The sequence below is a fragment of the Haliotis rufescens genome, unplaced genomic scaffold (genome assembly GCF_023055435.1).
Source record: "Haliotis rufescens isolate VD_foot unplaced genomic scaffold, xgHalRufe1.0.p SCAF_62, whole genome shotgun sequence".
NCBI lineage: Eukaryota > Metazoa > Mollusca > Gastropoda > Lepetellida > Haliotidae > Haliotis > Haliotis rufescens.
Genome location: NW_025964353.1, coordinates 1071434 through 1092210, shown reverse-complemented (window position 1 = coordinate 1092210; position 20777 = coordinate 1071434). Strand labels below are relative to the sequence as shown.

Genomic DNA, 20777 nt, shown 5'->3' with positions numbered 1-20777 from the left:
TAACATTGTGGTAAAGTTTCTTTGGGCCGTCAGTTAATACCCATAGTCAGCACGTTCAGTGACAAATGACCCATGGATTAAGGAATTGAGTGTGAACCTCTCCACTTGGGAACGAGTGAGTGAGTGAGTGAGTATGATTTTAAGCCGCTTTTAGCAACATTCCAGCAATATCACGGCGGGGACACCGACAAATGGGCTCCACACATGTTACCCATGTGAGGAATCGAACCCGGAACTTCGGCGTTACGAGCCAACGCTTTAACCACGAGGCTATCCCACCGCCCCTATTGGGAACGAACAACCATTAATGATCCTGTAGTCGATTGCCACACGCCAAGTTGGCTTCGAACTCTCAGTGTGTTCCCGCGATACCATAACAACCAGGGAAGCCCAAGGCCCATGATCTAGCTCACACACAAAACTCCACTGATTCCTGGACGTGATGATCTCTCTCTTCAGGCATGGCTGAACCAGTAACGGTAAAATCGGTGCTTGCGTGGCTGAACATGTCCTGCATCAATACCGTGTTGCACTAGGTCATTAAACCGTATGTAAGAGAGATTAGATGCCAAACAATCACGATACTTGGCTAACAGCTGACTCAGCCCTGTGTGCTGACTCGGCAACGAGGGAGACGTAATAAAAATCGATATTCAATTCCTGTAATCTCGCTTCGATTACTGACTGAGTGATGGAATGTTTCAACTCGGACGTAGGATTTGACTGGAGAGGCGCAATTCCAACTGGCTATATGAAGCTGAAAATAACCACCTGGTGACCTATTGGAATTTCTACTGCAAAATGATTAGGGTTAATTTGCCAATATGAGGAACCGAGCGCCTGAAACCTGTTTTGTTTCAGACAAAAGCGGATTAGGTGCATATACACCGCAATTGTCAGATGGGGCAAGTGAACACGAGTGCATACTTTGACGAATCGTGTGATCACAGATTATATCAGCTTGTGGCGGGATACCACAGTGTCTGTCCAGCCAAAGAAGTCGAATCAATTCTTAGCCAATTGAAGAGGCCCTTTGATTAAAGATTAGTTGGAAGAACATTGTTTTTGTTTTCTAAAATATGAACAATGCAGTATTCAAGCAATATCGAAAAAGAGTTTTCCAAAGTCGCACACAAGGCCCGGAGAGGCGTTATTACGGTTTTAGGAACTGATAGTAAACAGCAAGATATAATGTACAGGACAGCCTATCCTTCGCACTAATGACATCAACACGGTCTGTACTTTTATGGAATTGACGTTTCAACCAGAGATCGCTATGCAAGTCACTTCGATATGGCGTTCATGTAGATGCTTTAAAGTCTTCAGTAGAAGTCACTATCAATATGACTTTCAAAATGACGTCCTTAAATCCTTCAGTACATACCACTACAATAGGTTATAAAATTCTACAATTCAAGTCTCTACAATATGGCGTCCATATAGATGTTTCAAACGCCTTCAGTAAAAATCAACACAATATGGCGTTCATATAGAGGTTGAAAATCCTTCCGTAAAATTCAACACTTGCGACATTGAAATATCTTCGGTGTACTGGTCACTATAACATGGCGTTCATATAGATCTTCAGTTCAAGTTACACGCGCAATACCGGTAGTCCGGGTGACATAAACTGAGGAGCAAAAGAAACTATACCCCTCAGTTGATTTTATCATATGCTTGATTTTTACTTGAAAATATCTCAATGCAAGTTAGCGTTAATATATTAAAAAATGACCTGTATCGGCACAGTCAGCACTCGAAGAATACCTTACATGGTTGTATTTTTTAAACATGATTTGACTTAAATTTAAAAAAAATAATAAAACATCTTACAATATACAGCATTGATGGATATCTTGACATATTGTTTTTGAAAACGAATAAATTTGCTGATGCGGCACAAATTCACATTTCCAACATGGTAGGGGTCATACGGGTGCACATTCACATCTATCCCAGTCTTCATTGAAGCATCTTGTTTATACCCAGTCACAGATTACGTATTACACGTTGTTGTGGGAATGTGTGATAAACATGATCAAATTTAACAACCGTTTTGTCCCTTCGTTATAATTTGTAGGAAACAATTTTATTGTATATTTCAATACTGTACCAAAATGAACACTTTTACATAAAACAATACTGTTTTGGAACATTTCTCCTGCTATAGTTATTCCTGTGTGGAAGCATTATCGCCCTCTTGTTCTTACGTAAGGAATTATTGTTAAAGGGGTATCGCATTTATTAGACCAGTTTACAATTTTCTCAAAGGGAGGCGTGTCCCACAGACATGTTAATATGTTTTGGCGTTAAGAGATAATATTATAATGGTCAAAACACAAAGAGCTATGTGACATGAACAATCCGATCCTAAACTTTTGCACATACCTAACAGAAGTCAGAGTCAGTTCTGATCAAGTTGTGAAACAGCTGGACATAAATAAATAATACATACCCCTCCGCACGTTTTGCAAAAGTGTGTGTGTGTTTGTTTGTGTGTGTATGTTTGTGTTTGTGTGCGTGCGTGTTTGTGTGTGTGTTTGTGCGTGTGCGCGTGCGTGCGTGCGTGTGTGTGTTTGTGTGTGTATGTTTGTGTGCGTGTGCGTGTGCGTGCGTGTGTGTGCGTGTGTGTGCGTGCGTGTGTGTGTGTGTGCGCGTGTGTGTGTGTGTGTGTGTGTGTGTGTGCGTGCGTGCGTGCGTGCGTGCGTGCGTGTGTGTGTGTGTGTGTGTGAGAGATGAAACTAAGTCCTCCTAGTCTGATCAATATCAATCTCTTGTATCCAAGTCTAACTGACGTATCAATGCACGTAATTCCATTTAGCTTCCCCTCGTACACATGGGAATCATATCTCAATGAAATAAGGCAAACATATTTTCATATTAGCGGAAACAACACAAGTAGGGCGCTCCAAACACTCCTAATTCATTGGCTGTTCCTCTGCGTCCCCTGAGAACCAACTTGCATCCGGGATCCGAGAAACGCATCAATAACGAGGTATATATGGAGCAAGCTGGCGATTTGACAGCAATTTTCCATTCAGTCCGACCAGCACTGTAGGAAATGGATCTGAAGCTATAGTGTACATTCTGCTCTGACCGTTCCAAGACCAGGAATTCAGACGATGGTGGGACAGTGCATGGTCATGTGACAATCACGTGATAAGTTATTCCAAAATGGATTCCTAATGACTATTTATATCCATTCTGAAGAAGCATCCGCTTGCACTTGAAACTGCTGCCCAGCGAGTCGTGAAAACAACGCCTTCAAGGTGTGATCCGTTAAAGGTAACAATAAGACACTTTTAGCAATCTGTGCGTAGTGATCGTAAAGAGGTCATAATACCGTTCTAACAACAGCGATCTAATATAGCATTGATCTCATCACGGCTGGGCATGTGCATTTCATCAGGTGCATACCTCAGCAGGCTGACATTTCTAATTCCCTGGTGTTCTCCACAGACAGCGTTCCTAGGGTACATCTGGGGTTACCGTGTTACTGATGAGGTATTGTTTTCAAAAACGTTTAAAAATAACGTTCTGTTCGAGAAATGTATTATCATGGTATTAGCTTATTACTTTTACTCGATTACAATATTCAGCTGTGAGATCATTATGCAAATATAACGTAACCAGAGCATCATTATTCATTACGCGTTGCATATGTTTTATTTCCGATGTCAGAAATTCATAAAAAAATGAAATAAATGATTGATTGTGTGCAAACACTGAGACGAAACTATTGGGAATATCTGGACTGAAGACTTTAGGACATACGCCAAAATAAATATCACAAAGTAATGGCATTAAGAATAATAGATATGAAACAGTCTTTATCTATTTGTATATGGTTCATATGACACAATTATAGCGCCTAGATCATTCTCTCTAGGCACTATTTACAGTTTTTGGTAACAAGATGGAAATCTGGTGCTTCGTTCTTCTGCTGTGCTGCGGATTCCTGGCTGAGATTGGTAAGTCTACCTCTAGACCTGTAGGGCATACACATGTAATTCATACAGTGAGTCTAACACGTGGTGTATCATTGTGTCATTCATACAGTTAGTGTAACACATGGTGTATCATTGTGTCATTCATACAGTTAGTGTAACACATGGTGTATCATTGTGTCATTCATACAGTTTGTTTAACACACGGTGAATCATTGTGTCATTCATACAGTTAGGGTAACACATGGTGTATTATTGTCTCATTCATACAGTTAGTGTAACACATGGTGTATAATTGTGTCATTCATACAGTTAGTGTAACACATGGTGTATCATTGTGTCATTCCTACAGTTTGTTTAACACACGGTGTATCATTGTGTCATTCATACAGTAAGTGTAACACATGGTGTATCCTTGTTTCATTCATACAGTTTGTTTAACAGATGGTGTATCATTGTGTCATTCATACAGTTAGTGTAACACATGGTGTATCATTGTGTCATTCATGCAATTTGTGTAACACATGGTGTTTCCTTGTGTCATTCATACAGTTTGTGTAACACATGGTGTATCATTGTGTCATTCATACAGTTTGTTTAACACATGGTGTATCATTGTGTCATTCATACAGTTTGTTTAACACATGGTGTATCATTGTGTCATTCATACAGTTTGTTTAACACATGGTGTATCATTGTGTCTTTCATACAGTTTGTTTAACACATGGTGTATCCTTGTGTCTTTTATACAGTTAGTGTAACACATGGTGTATCATTGTGTCATTCATACAGTTAGTGTAACACATGGTGTATCATTGTGTCATTCATACAGTTAGTGTAACACATGGTGTATCATTGTGTCATTCATGCAATTTGTGTAACACATGGTGTATCCTTGTGTCATTCATACAGTTTGTGTAACACATGGTGTATCATTGTGTCATTCATACAGTTTGTTTAACACATGGTGTATCATTGTGTCATTCATACAGTTAGTGTAACACATGGTGTATCCTTGTGTCATTCATACAGTTTGTTTAACACAAGGTGTATCATTGTGTCATTCATACAGTTGGTGTAACACAGGGTTGATCATTGTGTCATTCATACAGTAAGTGTTACACATGGTGTATCATTGTGTCATTCATGCAATTTGTGTAACACATGGTGTATCATTGTGTCATTTTGTGTCATATAAATTTAAATGTTTTATTCATTGATCAGCCAATCCGTGGGATCCGGTTGGTGCTTTATTGAGTTGAGTTGACTCCGAACCGAGATTGTCATGACACAGCAACATACATGTATATTATATTCTATGTACACACTGTTATAAACACATACCCTTACATTTAGTCCGTGACATAAAGTTATCTTATTCAAACATAGGTATTTTCAAAATGAAAAGTAAAATCTTAATAAATCCAAGAACAAAGCTTATATTGAGACAATCTACACATGCCAAATCATTCTAACTTTAGTTGGAGTAAATTTTGATTTCCCTCTAGTCAGAATAGGTGCATAGTAACTTATGTTCGGTCATCAGGCTCGGTGACATGGCGGACAGTGTGTAAATATAAACGACAAACCCCTTTCCATCGTCATAAGAAATCTATGCTAAAAGATACGATACGAGGAGTTTGTGTTTATGAATCGCTATCACATAGTGATGACACCAGGTATTCCTCACCCGTCACAAACTCACGCAAAGGCATGTCAATCGTTCACCTGAAACAACCACGGGAAGATACCAAGTCAAAATTGGGCTCAGGACTGTGAGGCTGAGTAACATCAAGCTTGGATGCTACTGTATTGGATGGTGTGCTTCCTGGGTGTTTGTGGGATATGTGCTTGTCCTGAGCAGGATTTACATGACGGTAACTTGTCACAGAGTAGATATGAACGTGACCAGTTATCTGCAATAGTTTATTTGGTTGAACTTTGCTGTCATTCAAAGTTGTGTACGTGCAGAGTGGTTTGTGAGTCCTTCAAAATCGATAATATCAATCTGGAATCTGTAATAGCTATTGGTAACACTTACACCAGGCACTGATCTGTGAACAGCTGCCCGCGTGCACCTGTGAAAAGAGATTCCCTTCCTGGTTATCTATTTGCTTACTTACTAGATCTATCGTTCGACTGGCCACGTTTTTCATATACATCACATCCGTGTGGCTACAGGAGGTTATCACATACGTATTATTACAGGATACGTTATGGCTATTGCAGGAGTGAGACAGATATATATCATATCTGTATTACTCTAAGCGGATGTCTAGCCATAATGCTGCAAGGGAATATCAATAAATTATGCAAGGGGATAGCAAATCCTTTTTACGGCAAGGCTGGGACATATCCGTATCACTACAAGGGTTAGAATAGGTCTTCAGCAACCCATGCTTGTCGTAAGAGGCGACTAACGGGGTCGGGTGGTCAGGCTCGCTGACCTGGTTGATGCATGTCATCGCATCCCAATTGCGTAGATCGATGCTCATGATGTCAATCACTGGATTGTCTGGTCCAGACTCGATTATTTACAGACCGCCGTCATACAGCTGGAATATTGCTGAGTGCGTCGATAAACAACAAACAAACAAACAAACAAAACTAGTATGTGTTTTTCTAGATGTTGCATACTCAAAGACCACATTTGGAGAAGAAAGACGTGTCCGATGCTCTTCTTCCTGAAAACGTTTCAAGGAATTCGATATTTACAGACTGTCGTCATTTTGCTGGAATATTGCTGAGCGCGGCGTTAAACAACATGAAACAAACAAACAACAAGGGGAAATCATATTCGCATTACTTCAAGTGAATAAACTATTATATCGTGCATGTAGTAGAAAACGAATGTTCCCACTTGTCAGTGAAGCTTCTATAATCGCGCCGGGGCGTGAAATCCTGCCCACAGCAAGTAGACTCCATGTCCTGTATGTTGGTATTGGCGACTGAGCCACCGTGCCCGCTGTGGAGATTATGCCGGTGGTGTGACTAGCATTGCTATCAATTAGTTCGGAAACACTTTTCCCATCGCCCCTTCCCATGTACGAGAAGTGAATGTAACGTTTTGGCCTCATTTGATGTACACATGAACACCTCGAGGTGTGCACACACGTCCATTTTCAAACACGACTTGCACGTTTTGATAAGTCAAACAGGATCTCCAGGATTCACACTATACCAGCTATTACTTAAGTCATGTCCCGTGGCTATACCGTTATATACCATGTCAACATAACGGTTGACCATGTTGTGGTAACGGTATTATATACCGTGTTTATATGTCAGTCACTGTGTCCCATGACGTGCTTATACAACGGTATCATATGGCGCATGTACAATCTGACTTAGAAGCAATGTCTACATAACAGTATTGTCATGTTTAATTTGGCATTACTGTGCTATATATCATGTTTAAATGTGTATATCCGTATTATATAGCGTCTTTATACAACGGTCATTTATATCATATATACATTCCAGTTTTATGAGCATTTGTATGATTTGTTTACATAACGGTATTTTTTGCGCATGCAAATCCAAATCAAATGCTCATCTGAAAAATCACGGGAACATATTGTACAAGTCAACAGAAGGAATTGCAACGTCAGTGATGCGTCAAGGATTAGAATTGTCCTCCACACGTTTACCATGAAACGTTTTGGAAACTTTACTGTTTCCTTGTATGTTACTGAGCCCTGTTACAAAATAGTACCACATGCCATGTTTAGATAACACTATATGTCATGTTCAGATAACGGTATTATGTGACAGTGACATTGCTAACGGTTGACTTTATTTATTGCAGAAGCGAGGTGTAATTGCAAATTTAACTGTGACGTGAATCCAGATGGACAATGCCGAGACGGGCTGTGCCAGCAAGGGTGGTATGGACGCTACTGCCAGAAAAGCAAGTTCACTTATCGATCAGTCTATGTATCCGCACTACGTCTGTGTGCTCACTTATTTTTACACTGTTATACCACTGTGTTTGTATTGCCTCACAATATGGGACATCGTGTCACGGCCTTACCGCAGGACGGATGTATGTTACTGATAAAGTACAATGTAATCTCATTATCCCAAATTCTGTTAACTCGATTTAGTATTGAAGGTGATATCTTTCTTTGTCATTATTTGACTTCGCTTTTTCCTGTCCCAGAGTTTGTACATGTGAAGTTGTATATATACTGACAGTCAAATTTTTAATTTTTTAAATTTTTATTTTTTACTTTTTACCATCTTTTTTATTATTATTCCATTTCATGTATATTGTTACAAGTGTAGGTATTAACATGTATATATATGACAGTATTAACACAAGTTATAGTTTTCATAGCTGAGGACAGGCAGGTTGTGTAGGATATGTCGTCTTCTCAAACTGAGAGGGAGATTATAAATATTTGTTTACAAGAAATAGATGATTACTTATTAACAGGTAGTATGTTTCAACTGCTTCGTTAGATTATGAGATGTAAGTTTTGCCATTTCTGAGCATATTGGTTAAATTGATTATTTTTTTAGCGATAAAACTTTCCAAACAAATTGTGGCTTTTAGTAGTGAAAGAAATTGCTCGAAAGATAAATCTTGTTGTTTTATGTTTGATATGTAGATGTATCTTTTTGCTAGTATAATAATATGATTTGTTACATGGTTTTGAGTGGAAATACCAAAAAAGATATTAAGTTTCGAAAGGATAAAATTTGTTTGCAGGTTGTTATTTAGGAAGTTTTCAACTTTAAGCCAGAATTGTTGAACTGCTTGGCAATCGAAATATACATGAGACATATCTTCGGAAGCAGTTTTACAGAAAATACAAATATCTTCATCGACAAGTTTCATCTTGAGTAACCCTTTCTTAGTGTAAATTATTCTGTTTATAAATCGATATTGAAAATCTAAAAGTTTACAATCGCGCGTGCATTTTCTATAACATAGAAGTATATCTTTCCAATCCAAACCTTGAGGAAAAACCGTATTCCAGTGTTCTAATGATTTCGGTACTGTATCATTCCTAATTAGTTCATCATAAAAAGTCCTTGATTTTTTAACGTTATTAAAAAAGTGTTTACATATATTGTTCAGCTGAACTACATTAACATCAAGGGTTTTGTCTCTGATTTGAAATCTCCAACTCTTTGGAATATTGTTCAGTAATTTTTGAAAGTCTAGAAAAGTTCCCTGGATCTTATATTTTTGTTTGAAATTTTCAAAACTAAGAAAACCGTTGTTGTCGCAAAGGTCTCTAACACTCTGGACACCTTGATTAAACCAGTTTTTTTTATAATATAAGATGATTTAAATAAATGATTCAGCCAGAGTGGTTGATTCAGTATGTGGTCTAAATCATATTCATAAAAACTCATTTCTTTGTAAAATATCTTCCAAGCGGACAGTCAAAAGTTATTATGACATACAAAAAACAGAGAATCGGTCAACGATTGTACCACCATCAGTGCTATTATATCACATGGGAAGTACAATATCTGAAGGTCACACGTAACAGTCGATATAAGGAGTGATCTTGCCAAAAACAAAGGAGGGGCTTCAGAGGCAAGATGTCAGTAGCGAGTGAAGTAAGTAAGTGCAGGCTTGACGACTTCGCCACACTGAGGCCGCTAAACGTTGAGGAAAGGCCTTGGGAATGACCTTCAGTATATGAGGAAAGATACGCCGGAGTTCTAGCCATGGTGTTGAGTGATTTGTGAGACGTCGCATACATTGTTCCATTTCATCCCAGACATTGTAACCATGTTACACAGATCAGGGGATGCTGCAGGCCAGGGTAATACGTGAACGTTGGCCCGAGTCAGATACAACCCTAGCAACATGTCAACTAAGGTCGTCCTGTTGCCAAAACTGTAAAACGTCCGTTTGGAATTCTCACTCCTTATCTTGATGCACTCACATTCCTATCAATCAATCATCTGAGGCCTTCCCGTAACCTGTATTCCATCCCAGCCTATAACGCCACCTCCTCCAAAGCAATCGCCTTCAAGAACACGTGGCGTGACGTAACGTCAACCTCGAAGCCTGTAGACACGTACCCTGCCATCCGATCGGTCATGTAGGAAACGGGACTTATCAGTGGAGAGGACGTTTCCCTATTGGCGTGCTGTCGTTACCTGCACCACTGGAGACGTCGACGTCGATGTTTTGCCATCAGGATAGGCCCTCTGTCTGGACGCCTCGCTCGGATGCCGTACAAGCGAAGATTTCGTCGGACTGTCCTCGCATATGAAACATTTGAAGCACTTCCGACCGAATATTCGCTATGTTTACAAAGCAACCATGCAGTACCAGCGACATTTGTTTGGCTGCATTTCTTCGAGTTGGTTTCTATAACATTTTCCTTGGTCCAAATCCCCATAAATATATATACGTTTGAAAGTGAAAATAACTTTTGCTTTAGATGGAAAAATGTCGGTAATGACAATAAAAGGATAAGATGAGACTTGAGTGAGACAACTTATCGAATGCGGTAATGGCTACTTTGTATTTTTTATCACATCTGCTTCATTTATGGCAGGAAACGTGGCCTGGCAAGGCAAGGCTTCACAGCATAGCACTCGCACCGAGAGGAGCCACCTAACTCAGGGGAGGAGGGTGGTGTTCAGCGCTGTCAAGGCCATCGACGGCAACACAAACGTTGACCTCTTCAAGAGACCGTACTGCGCCCAGACGGGGTTGCACAATAACACATGGTGGAGAGTCCAGCTGAAGAAAAACGGCATCAATGAGATTCGTTATATGACGATATATTTCCCAGAAAACGGTAAGTTAGCAAATCTTCAATAAATTTGCGATCCATGTTTAGATAATCGATTTTATGGACTCGTGATGACAAATGGGTTTTGTGGAAAACCTATCGAAAAATATCAAAGATTCTCAGACTTGCTAAAATATCGCCTTCCTATGACGTTGACAATTTAAATGTAAATATAAACATTTTGGGTTAGTTACATCTTAAAAGCAGGGATATTCAGTGTATTATTTTGTCAAGGAACTACTTGTACAGAATCCCCTTAATACCACGCGACAGGCAGGGAAACAACAAGTACAATTTTTTAACGTCTTTTGGTATGACGCGACCGGGGATCGACGGCCCAACCTTCAGCACTCCGGGCAGACGCTCAACCACTAGACCACGGAGGCGGCCTACTAGACTATGAATCTGAATAGCGATTTCAACAGTTTCATCAAATGTGAGTTGTGTTCTACGTCTCGGGGGGTAGGTCGAATATGAGGAAATCCCAGCAACTTCAGTGAACTCCTCGACAACAGGTATGGTGCAAACAAACCATATCTCATCTGACGAATCTGAGATCCAGCCACGGTCAAGGGACGTAACTCCACACCGACAACTGCGCCGTTTTATACCTTTGGAACTACCCCGATCTTCTTGAATATTACACAACGTCTTTATTATTCATTAGTTATTGTGGCGACTAATTATTTGATTATTCGTTAAGTGGATTACAGGAAGACGAATGTTGAGATTCTGGTGGGTGGAAGGCGTTGCAAGAGGTGGAGCGGATGGGCCCGACCCCCTTCAGAGGCACAAGTAAGCTGTAACGAATCTCTGACTGGGGAGGAAGTCATGATCAGAATCCCAGACAACTCCCTCAGCATCTGTGAAGTCCAGGTTTTCGGTGAGTTTCCGTTTTACATCTGCTGAACTGAAGCCTTGATTACAGTTCCTTTCTCAATACCATAACATGTGATGCAGTCATCACAACACTTATAACAGTTGAAATAGCACAAGTTGCAATCGCAGAGAGACATGTTTGACAGATTTAATGGCTTCCAAATATCTCCCGTGCTAAGCAAGGTCGATACGTGCACTACATAATGCATCTGCAAATGCCTATTGAAAAGGGGCAATGAAAGAAGCGTTGTCATTGGAATTATAGAAGAATTCTTGTTCTTTTGGTCATTTTCAATTTTAAGGGACAGGCGTCACTCAAATGACTATGTAATATCAGCTTAATGTCCATTATGAAGGACGGGTTTATGTTAAGTGGTTCTATAATAAAGTTTTACTTGCTTTTTCACTTTACTTTAAGTAAGATTTTCATGTGTGTTGTGCAGAAGAAAGATAGATTGAGAGGATATTGATACTCCGAGGAATAAAACAGGTTTACCATGTCAATACTTCTGGACGACTAAGGTAAGAAATGTATTGATATATTCGTTCTTTGAAGTTTGCAGCGACTTTTGGTTTGGGAAAGATTGTGACAAGCGCTGCAACTGTCTTGACAAGAGAGAAGTCTGTGACAAGGGGAGCGGCGAGTGTCGCAGGAGGGAGTGCCCCCCAGGGTTCATAGGTCATGACTGTTATCAGGGTGAGACATGAAACTGGTCTTCTTTAAAGTAACACCGATATTATTTTAGCGCTTTTGAAATCGTTCTGACATGGAAATACGACATTAAGAAGCAGCGTTGTCATGAATGCCTGTCAGTATCTGTGTTGACATTAAATTCGAAACTCCCGATATATATGTTTCGCTTAAATTACTCTAAGATGAAAATGTGCCTACTTAACGCTATATCCGTAGGGTTCGCATGGAACTTTGTTTCGGGTCTTTGGTGGGTAGGTAAATGGTTGACAGTACTTCACCATGCTGTGACCTTCACGGACTTTAGTCCTATGTGTGGACTCACTTGCCGTTACTTTGACATCCCGGGACATTTGACCCGTTGAGAGTACCGCGTATCAACTTTCCCATGTTTTAACATCCAAGCACCTACGCCCGTGGAGAGTACCACGTATCAGCTTTCCAATGTTTTAACACCCAAGCACCTACACCCGTGGAGAGTCCCGCGTATCAACTTTCCCATGTTTTAACATCCAAACACCTACGCCCGTGGAGAGTCCCGCGTATCAACTTTCCCATGTTTTAACACCCAAGCACCCACACCCGTGGAGAGTACCGCGTATCAACTTTCCCATGTTTTAACATCCAAGCACCTACGCACGTGGAGAGTACCGCGTACAGCTTTCCCATGTTTTAACATCAAAGCACCTGCACCCGTGGAGAGTACCGCGTATTAACTTTCCTATGTTTTAACACCCAAACACCTACACCCGTGGAGAGTACCGCTTATCAACTTTCCCATGTTTTAACACCCAAACACCTACGCCCGTACAGAGTACCGCGTATCAACTTTCCCATGTTTTAACATCCAAGCACCTACGCCCGTGGAGAGTACCACGTATCAGCTTTCCCATGTTTTAACATCCAAGCACCTGCACCCGTGGAGAGTACCGCGTATCAACTTTCCCATGTTTTAACATCCAAGCACCTACACCCGTGGAGAGTACCGCGTATCAGCTTTCCCATGTTTTAACATCCAAGCACCTACGCACGTGGAGAGTACCGCGTATCAGCTTTCCCATGTATTAACACCCAAGCACCTGCATCCGTGGAGAGTACCGCGTATTAACTTTCCTATGTTTTAATACCCAAACACCTACACCCGTGGAGAGTACCGCGTATCAACTTTCCCATGTTTTAACATCCAAGCATCTACGCACGTGGAGAGTACCGCGTACAGCTTTCCCATGTTTTAACATCAAAGCACCTGCACCCGTGGAGAGTACCGCGTATTAACTTTCCTATGTTTTAACACCCAAACACCTACACCCGTGGAGAGTACCGCGTATCAACTTTCCCATGTTTTAACACCCAAACACCTACACCCGTGGAGAGTACCGCGTATCAACTTTCCTATGTTTTAACACCCAAACACCAACGCCCGTGGAGAGTACCGCGTATCAACTTTCCCATGTTTTAACGCCCAAACACCTACGCCCGTAGAGAGTACCGCGTATCAGCTTTCCCATGTTTTAACACCCAAACACCAACGCCCGTACAGAGTACCGCGTATCAGCTTTCCCATGTTTTAACACCCAAACACCTACGCCCGTAGAGAGTACCGCGTATCAACTTTCCCATGTTTTAACACCCAAACACCTACGCCCGTAGAGAGTACCGCGTATCAACTTTCCCATGTTTTAACACCCAAACACCAACGCCCGTACAGAGTACCGCGTATCAGCTTTCCCATGTTTTAACACCCAAGCACCGACGCCCGTGGACAGTACCGCGTATCAACTTACCCATGTTTTAACACCCAAGCACCGACGCCCGTGGAGAGTACCGCGTATCAACTTTCCCATGTTTTAACACCCAAGCACCTAAGCCCGTACAGAGTACCGCGTATCAACTTTCCCATGTTTTAACACGCAAACACCAACGCCCGTACAGAGTACCGCGTATCAACTTTCCCATGTTTTAACACGCAAACACCTACGCCCGTGGACACTACCGCTTATCAACTTTCTCATTCATGTATTTTGACATCCAAGCGCCATACGCCCATAGGAAGTACTGTGTATATAAAAGTATTTTGGCACAAAACATTTTCTCAAGCGTGGTTCGATAATGTATGTAAATGTCTCAAAACGGACAGATGCCGATGTTTTAAAAGATTCATGAAAGACATTCAGACATTTCGAAGTGAGTGAGTGATTGACGGCAAAAGAAACGACTTATCAATTGAAACAAGCAAAATTAAGCACAGTATTATAAAAATATAATCTTAATCAAAGTCCCAAAAATATCTTTGGAATAGACGCGTGGTCCAACTATTTTAGCACAATCGTGTCCAGCTAACTGGAATATTTATTTTATAAAAGATTTAAGAAGTAACAAAGCGCCATGTTTTAATTATCTAATACCAGACTTCTTCAAAAGTGTAAGTGACAATGGTTTCCATCTAACTATTACACGAAGTAGGAAACCCATTTAGACACGAGAGAAAGACAGGACACACGGGATGAATGCACAGTGAGTGATTATATTGAATTAATATCGGATATACTGGATTCTTCAACAGCATGGAGGAGTGAGTGAGTATGGTTTTACGCCGCTTTTAGCAATATTCCAGCAATATCACGGCGGGGGACACCAGAAATGGGCTTCACACATTGTACCCATGTCAGGAATCGAACCCGGGTCTTCGGGGTGACGAGCGAACGCTTGAACGACTAGGCTACCCGACCGCCCCACGGCATGGAGGAAAATTATTGATAGTATAAAAGAGCTGAAAAGTAACAAAATATCCTATTTGGACAATCTAATACCAGAACAATACCCAGAACTACTTTTCAATATAATGTTTTGAAAACACCACAATTTCATTAAAATAAGATGTCAGTGCTAGCTTCTGCTTCGCAAAGATCTGAGGACGCGTCATAACGGCCTTTCGGGAATTTTGACATTCCATAGAAATGACTAACAGTCAGCAGACATTAGCCAATCAAAAAGCAGCCGATGTAGATGTTGATACATATTATATAAAATTTTTGTTTGTAAAATCTTACCTATGTTGTTGCATGGTGTGGAAATGTAGTTACAGCGTTAAGACAAGAAAAATGAATATTCTATATATGTTTTGAAAACAGGATACAGATTTTCAAATCCTGCTGTATTATGTAAACTGGAATCAAAAAAAGGGTCGGAACATGGTGTTGTTAGAGGAGTTTAGTCTTTAATTAAGCTATTTAGAATACCTTTAGGCAAATATCCGAGGGACTGTTATGTCATGCTATGTAAATATGATGAATTTGATTGTAAAAATTGAGTTTGCAAGAAATACGTTGATTAGTTGTGGATTTCGAAATGTTTGGTTGAATCAAGATGTCGGACACTGTCATGCAAGAATGGTCAGACTGTACATCTAATTCACCAAGACAAGAATTATACCGACCTACAAATCTATATAACAACTTGAACAATATGTGTCTTCAATTAAGTCGCTAGATTTCAGAAGAGCTCTTACAAAATTTAGATGTTGAAATTAATTTTAGATACGAAAATGGAAAATTTTCAGTGATGATGACTTGACTTCCAGTTCATGCATTTGGAGAAGACTTAGATGCTAAATACCATGCACTATTTATGTGTTCAGCTTTTACTTACTTCAGGCCAAGATATTTGCCTTGTATTATTATGAATATCCTACCATGCATAAGTTAATTTCTTTAATCAGCACCCAATTCCTGCTAGCTTTCTATCTTGTTTAAACTTAGAAATTGGCAATTGAAGCGCTCTTAGAATCACAATGTGTGTTTATAATATAATCATTTGTTATATTGGCCTCATGGACAGACTCTGCGAAATATTTTGTTTTGTTCTGTTCAATTATTTTTATTTCTTTAAAATATTAAGTAGGTGTGAACAAATGGGGTCGGGGGGAATAGGGATTCGTTGAGTGTTTAAGATTTTCAACAGGTTTTATCAACAAAAGGTTCGTAGTTTGGTCCAATTCAGTCGAAAATATACCAACTGAAAAAGTAACTCAACTTCATGTTAAGTGGTGTAAATGTTATGTTATTGAAATTAACAACAACATATTTGGCCGTTCGTCTTATCAAGCGGATCAATGTTTTACGTAATAATTATTAATTGTCAATGCAAGAGAATAATTGCTCTACATTTTCCTGCGTAAAGGGTACAATAATTGTGAAAATTATATGAATGGACTCTGACAATCGGTGATGACAACAGGTGTTCGCGAAAAGGGTAAGCATGTTCTGCCCTACAGGGAGCACCCGCCATTCATACAATTTGTATAAACAGTATTTGTTGCCTGACTCCGCCCAGCAGTATTCCTGCCATGAGAGATTCCCAACATGGGTACAATGTGTGAAGCCCATTTCTGGTGTCCCCCACCATGATAGCGCTGGAATATTGCTAAAAGCGGCGTAACACCATACTCACTCACTCACTCACTCCTGCCATGAGACGACGACCTGTAAACAAACCAGATAATCCAGTGATCGATGTGCTGGAATATCCAGCCACACGACAATGCATGTACTGATTTTGAATTACGTCTGTTGTGTACAAGTGCAGAGATTCTGCTGCTTAATGGGAAAGAAAACGTGTAAGAAATATATTCGTTTGCAACACAACTGGGAAGGTTTAATTCGGCGTGACGAGCGAACGCTTTTAACCACAAGGCTACCCCACCGCCCAACACCTAACCGGGGGTTACTGTCAAAAACCGTTTGAATTGGGTTGCACATGTTAGGAAAGCTTCTACACAAGTTCTTTCTTGGTATCATGAAGAATCTAAAGTATGTCAAGGAGAGTTTTACACAACGTTTTTCAGAATGTTTGATGCAATGATACAACTTATTTTGCTTTATGGTGTAGACATTTGGGGTAGAAATATTTTCACATCTTTTTCGACAAAAAGAGGAAAACTAGTTGAGTCAATTCTAAGTGGATATTAAAAAAATGCTGGTTCAAGACGTATTCAGGTACGTATTTTAGAAGATTATGAACAGAGACGTTTTAAGAATATGTTTAAAAATCATACCACATACAATGTAAAGGTGTGTACTTTCCCAAGCTGAAATACGTTTTCAAACATGAATATTTAGAAATCAACTCAGATTACTGGTTAAATGTTCACAATAGGACATTCCTTGTATATATCCAATCATTGCAGAATGCGAGGACGGATGGTATGGACAGCTCTGTAAGTCTAAATGTGGATCCTGTCTCGATGGCGCTGCCTGTCACAAGGAGACTGGGAACTGTACTTCAGGCTGTGCCCGGGGCTGGACCAGGCGTACCTGTCACGTAGGTAGGTACTTTTTCTGACGTTCGCAAACTCGTGTCAGTGAGTTGAATGCAGGCTGCCTGAACAGAATGTCGATGATATACAAAGCGTGACACACTAGGGCACCCCATCGCCCCATCAGTTGATGTGACACTTTCATCAGATGCAGCGGTTACTCAGACACAAGGGCATCTTTAGCATGCTGAATGCATACCAATACATACCCGTGAAGACCCGAGTTAGAATAGGTCTTCAGCAACCTACGTTTGCTGTCAATGGCGACTATGCTTGTCCTAAGAGGCGACTTACGGGATCGGGTGGTCAGGCTTGCTGACCTGGTTGATGCATGTCATTGTATCCCAATTGCGTAGATTGATGCTCCTGATATCAATCACTGGGTTGTCTGGTCCAGATTCGAGTATTTTCAGATCCCCGTCATATAGCTAGAATATAGCTGAGTGGGGCGTTAAACAACAAACAAACATACCAATACGATATGTTTGCCAAGCCTAATTATACGTTGATACTGTACAGCTTTGGGGTTTGACTTTATGATAGTTGAATGTTTCTCACACGTCAATGGCGTCAATCTGCAATTTCTTCATTGACAAATAGCATATATATGTGTCTATTTACATGGACCAAAGCAACGAATTTGATTTTCTGGAATACGTAATTATGAGTTTGAGCTTACGTCATGGCCTGCAAACAGCACTTATTCCGTCGTCCGTCGTCCACCCTAAACATCTCAGAAAAGGACCAATTGCAGTGTTTATGTTCCATCAGAGACCATATAATAGATCTCTGGTTCCATGTGGTCATTATTTGGATAAGACGCGATACTGGACGAAGGTCTAGACTAGGGCATCAATGCGACGATAAAAGACATCAGACGACACACTCCCAGATGCACATTTCATTACGTGAAAACGATGTCCAACACACGCACCAAGACTTCCGGTTAACGACACTATACACCTAACAACTAATTAACATAACACGAACTTCTCCCGAACACTACACCCATGAAGTTCCACATGCTTGCTTCCACCATTGATGACACCCTAATTTGTTCAAGTTGCCACGGCAGCCATAGTGACAAACCTCGTACTAATGGCAATTACTCTGCCATCTTTTTTCAAAATGGAATGAAATAATTACATGTGTTGTCAGTAGTGGGGCTCAGCTTACATTTTTGTGTTTGCGATGTTTTATAATTTGACCATGATTTGATCTTTTCATTTTGACCATGATGCTAAATTATCTCCAAATGCATGATTTCATTGCAATGTAACATACTCTCAACGAAAACCGCTACGCAATCGAAGCTGAAACATCAAACATTTGTTCGATGTCCGCACCAATAATGAGGTGAGGTGAAATGGGGTTTAATGTCGCGTCCAACATTATTGCACTTATATAGCGACGTGCATGTACGTGTGTGTGTTTGTGTGGCTGCTTGTACTAGTCCGGACTGCTGCCGATTTATAGTGCTAGCTCAATGAGATACCATGCCGCAGTTTAACATGAATATCCCACTCAGACACAGTATACTGACTCCGAGCCGACCAGTCCTTGTTTTAGCCCCTAAATGCCGAGCGCCAGACAGGGTAACAACAAGTACCATCTTTTAACGTCTTTTGGTATGACGCGGCCGGGAATCGAACCCCGGACCTTCCGCTCTACCACTAGACCACTAGACCACGGAGGCGGTCACCAATAATGATAACACCTGAATTTGTTCCAGAATTTCGAATGATATTTTCCATGTTGGGACCACCGAGGCCCTCGCATATTTTATATTTTGCAATATTGTCAATGTTGACTTATATTCTCTGAAAAAGCAGATGGCAATTGTGTTTGTGTGTCTGTGTGTGGACATTTTGAACCGCTGATGACACATCCAGGTGAACTTCACATTCAAATTAATGGTATCTTGGGTGCTTGTTTGTATCCATTTGTTTTGTGATATTATGACATCAAATGCTATACTATACCATCAAAATGACATTTTCTAGCCTCAGCACAAATGACCAGTTGAGCTACGGATATTCTTGTTTGTATTTTCTCGTTATATGTTTCAGTTGATGAAGACGTTTCCCTGTCGCCAGTCATACAGGGTGTGACCTCGACCTTGGTGGCCGGCATCCTGATGTCAGTCTTAGCCAATCGATGGCTGTACTGACCGACATTTTGTCTGTGATTGAGGGAGCTGTGTTGATGTCGCAGACAACAATTTCATTATAATTATAGCACAGTAAATGAATACAAAGTTGGCATGGATTTCAAATTCATGTTCTGTGGCTGCAACGTTTCGGGCCAGGTGCTGGTACCCCCTTTTATCTCTACCGAAACTTCACGACATCGAAATACACTCTGTCTTGATGCGACATCTTCTTATATGTCACTTGAACATAATGGAACATCACATCTTCCCGAGGCAAGAGAGTTAACTGACTTTAAAAGTCCAGTTTCCACCCTTGCCGAACTAGGCTGGAATTCCTGGGCTCGATCGTAGCGCCACCAGTGGCTATTACGAGTAATGTCCTTTCTATGCCTCTCCTATTGACCAATCAGATTCAACCTCTCGTATCACTTGCATTTGCTTCAAACAAAACGGTGGCGCCAAGTCAAGACGATCTGATCGATAATCAAGATCTCTATTGTGATCAAACGAGTCATACATCGCGAAGTGCATCAAATCACGTGAGCACCTTGATTAAAAACATGAAAAGATATAGAAAATATCTGTTGACAACGAGTAAGCGGTGCACATGCTTTGCAAATCCTGCAGTCGACCGAAATCTGCATGACACTTTACGAACCGGATTTCGATTTCGGTGCGCGATTTTGATTGGACTATGCATAGACTCGTTAGTCCAGCCAAAATGTAACTCCATAATACCAGCCTAGTTCGGCAAGGGTGGAAACTGGACTTTTACAGTCAGTTAACTCATTTGCCTCGGGAAGATGAATGGATCACTTTATCACGATTGGTGCGATGTTTGTGCTTTTACAAACACTATATTATGAACATCATTAATATTTCCTGTAAACATATAGCCCTTGATGTCATATACTAGTGTTAAATATTACCCATGTGGTAGTGGCATGCGGTCCCTTATACAATGCACAGACCACAAATCAGGCGAAGTTTAGCAATGTTGGTTGCGTAAAGTAGGTGGGTGGGT

At 40.6% G+C, this 20777-nt stretch overlaps 1 protein-coding gene across 2 annotated transcripts; it reads left to right on the top strand.

Moving 5' to 3' along the window:
- Positions 1 to 2967: 2967 nt before the first annotated feature.
- LOC124110850 (multiple epidermal growth factor-like domains protein 10) lies at positions 2968 to 20097 on the top strand. Of its 2 annotated transcripts, none has more exons than XM_046470306.2 (8): positions 2968 to 3285; positions 3903 to 3971; positions 7756 to 7857; positions 10478 to 10723; positions 11421 to 11600; positions 12153 to 12293; positions 17473 to 17610; positions 19665 to 20097. In XM_046470306.2, exons 2-8 carry the CDS (start codon positions 3917 to 3919, stop codon positions 19769 to 19771), a joined length of 969 nt encoding a protein of 322 aa, XP_046326262.2. In that variant the 5' UTR covers positions 2968 to 3285; positions 3903 to 3916; the 3' UTR covers positions 19772 to 20097. The 2 variants fall into 2 exon arrangements, with proteins under 2 accessions (XP_046326262.2, XP_046326265.2); XM_046470309.2 differs by having other exon boundaries at positions 2970 to 3285; positions 19671 to 20096.
- Positions 20098 to 20777: the final 680 nt, after the last annotated feature.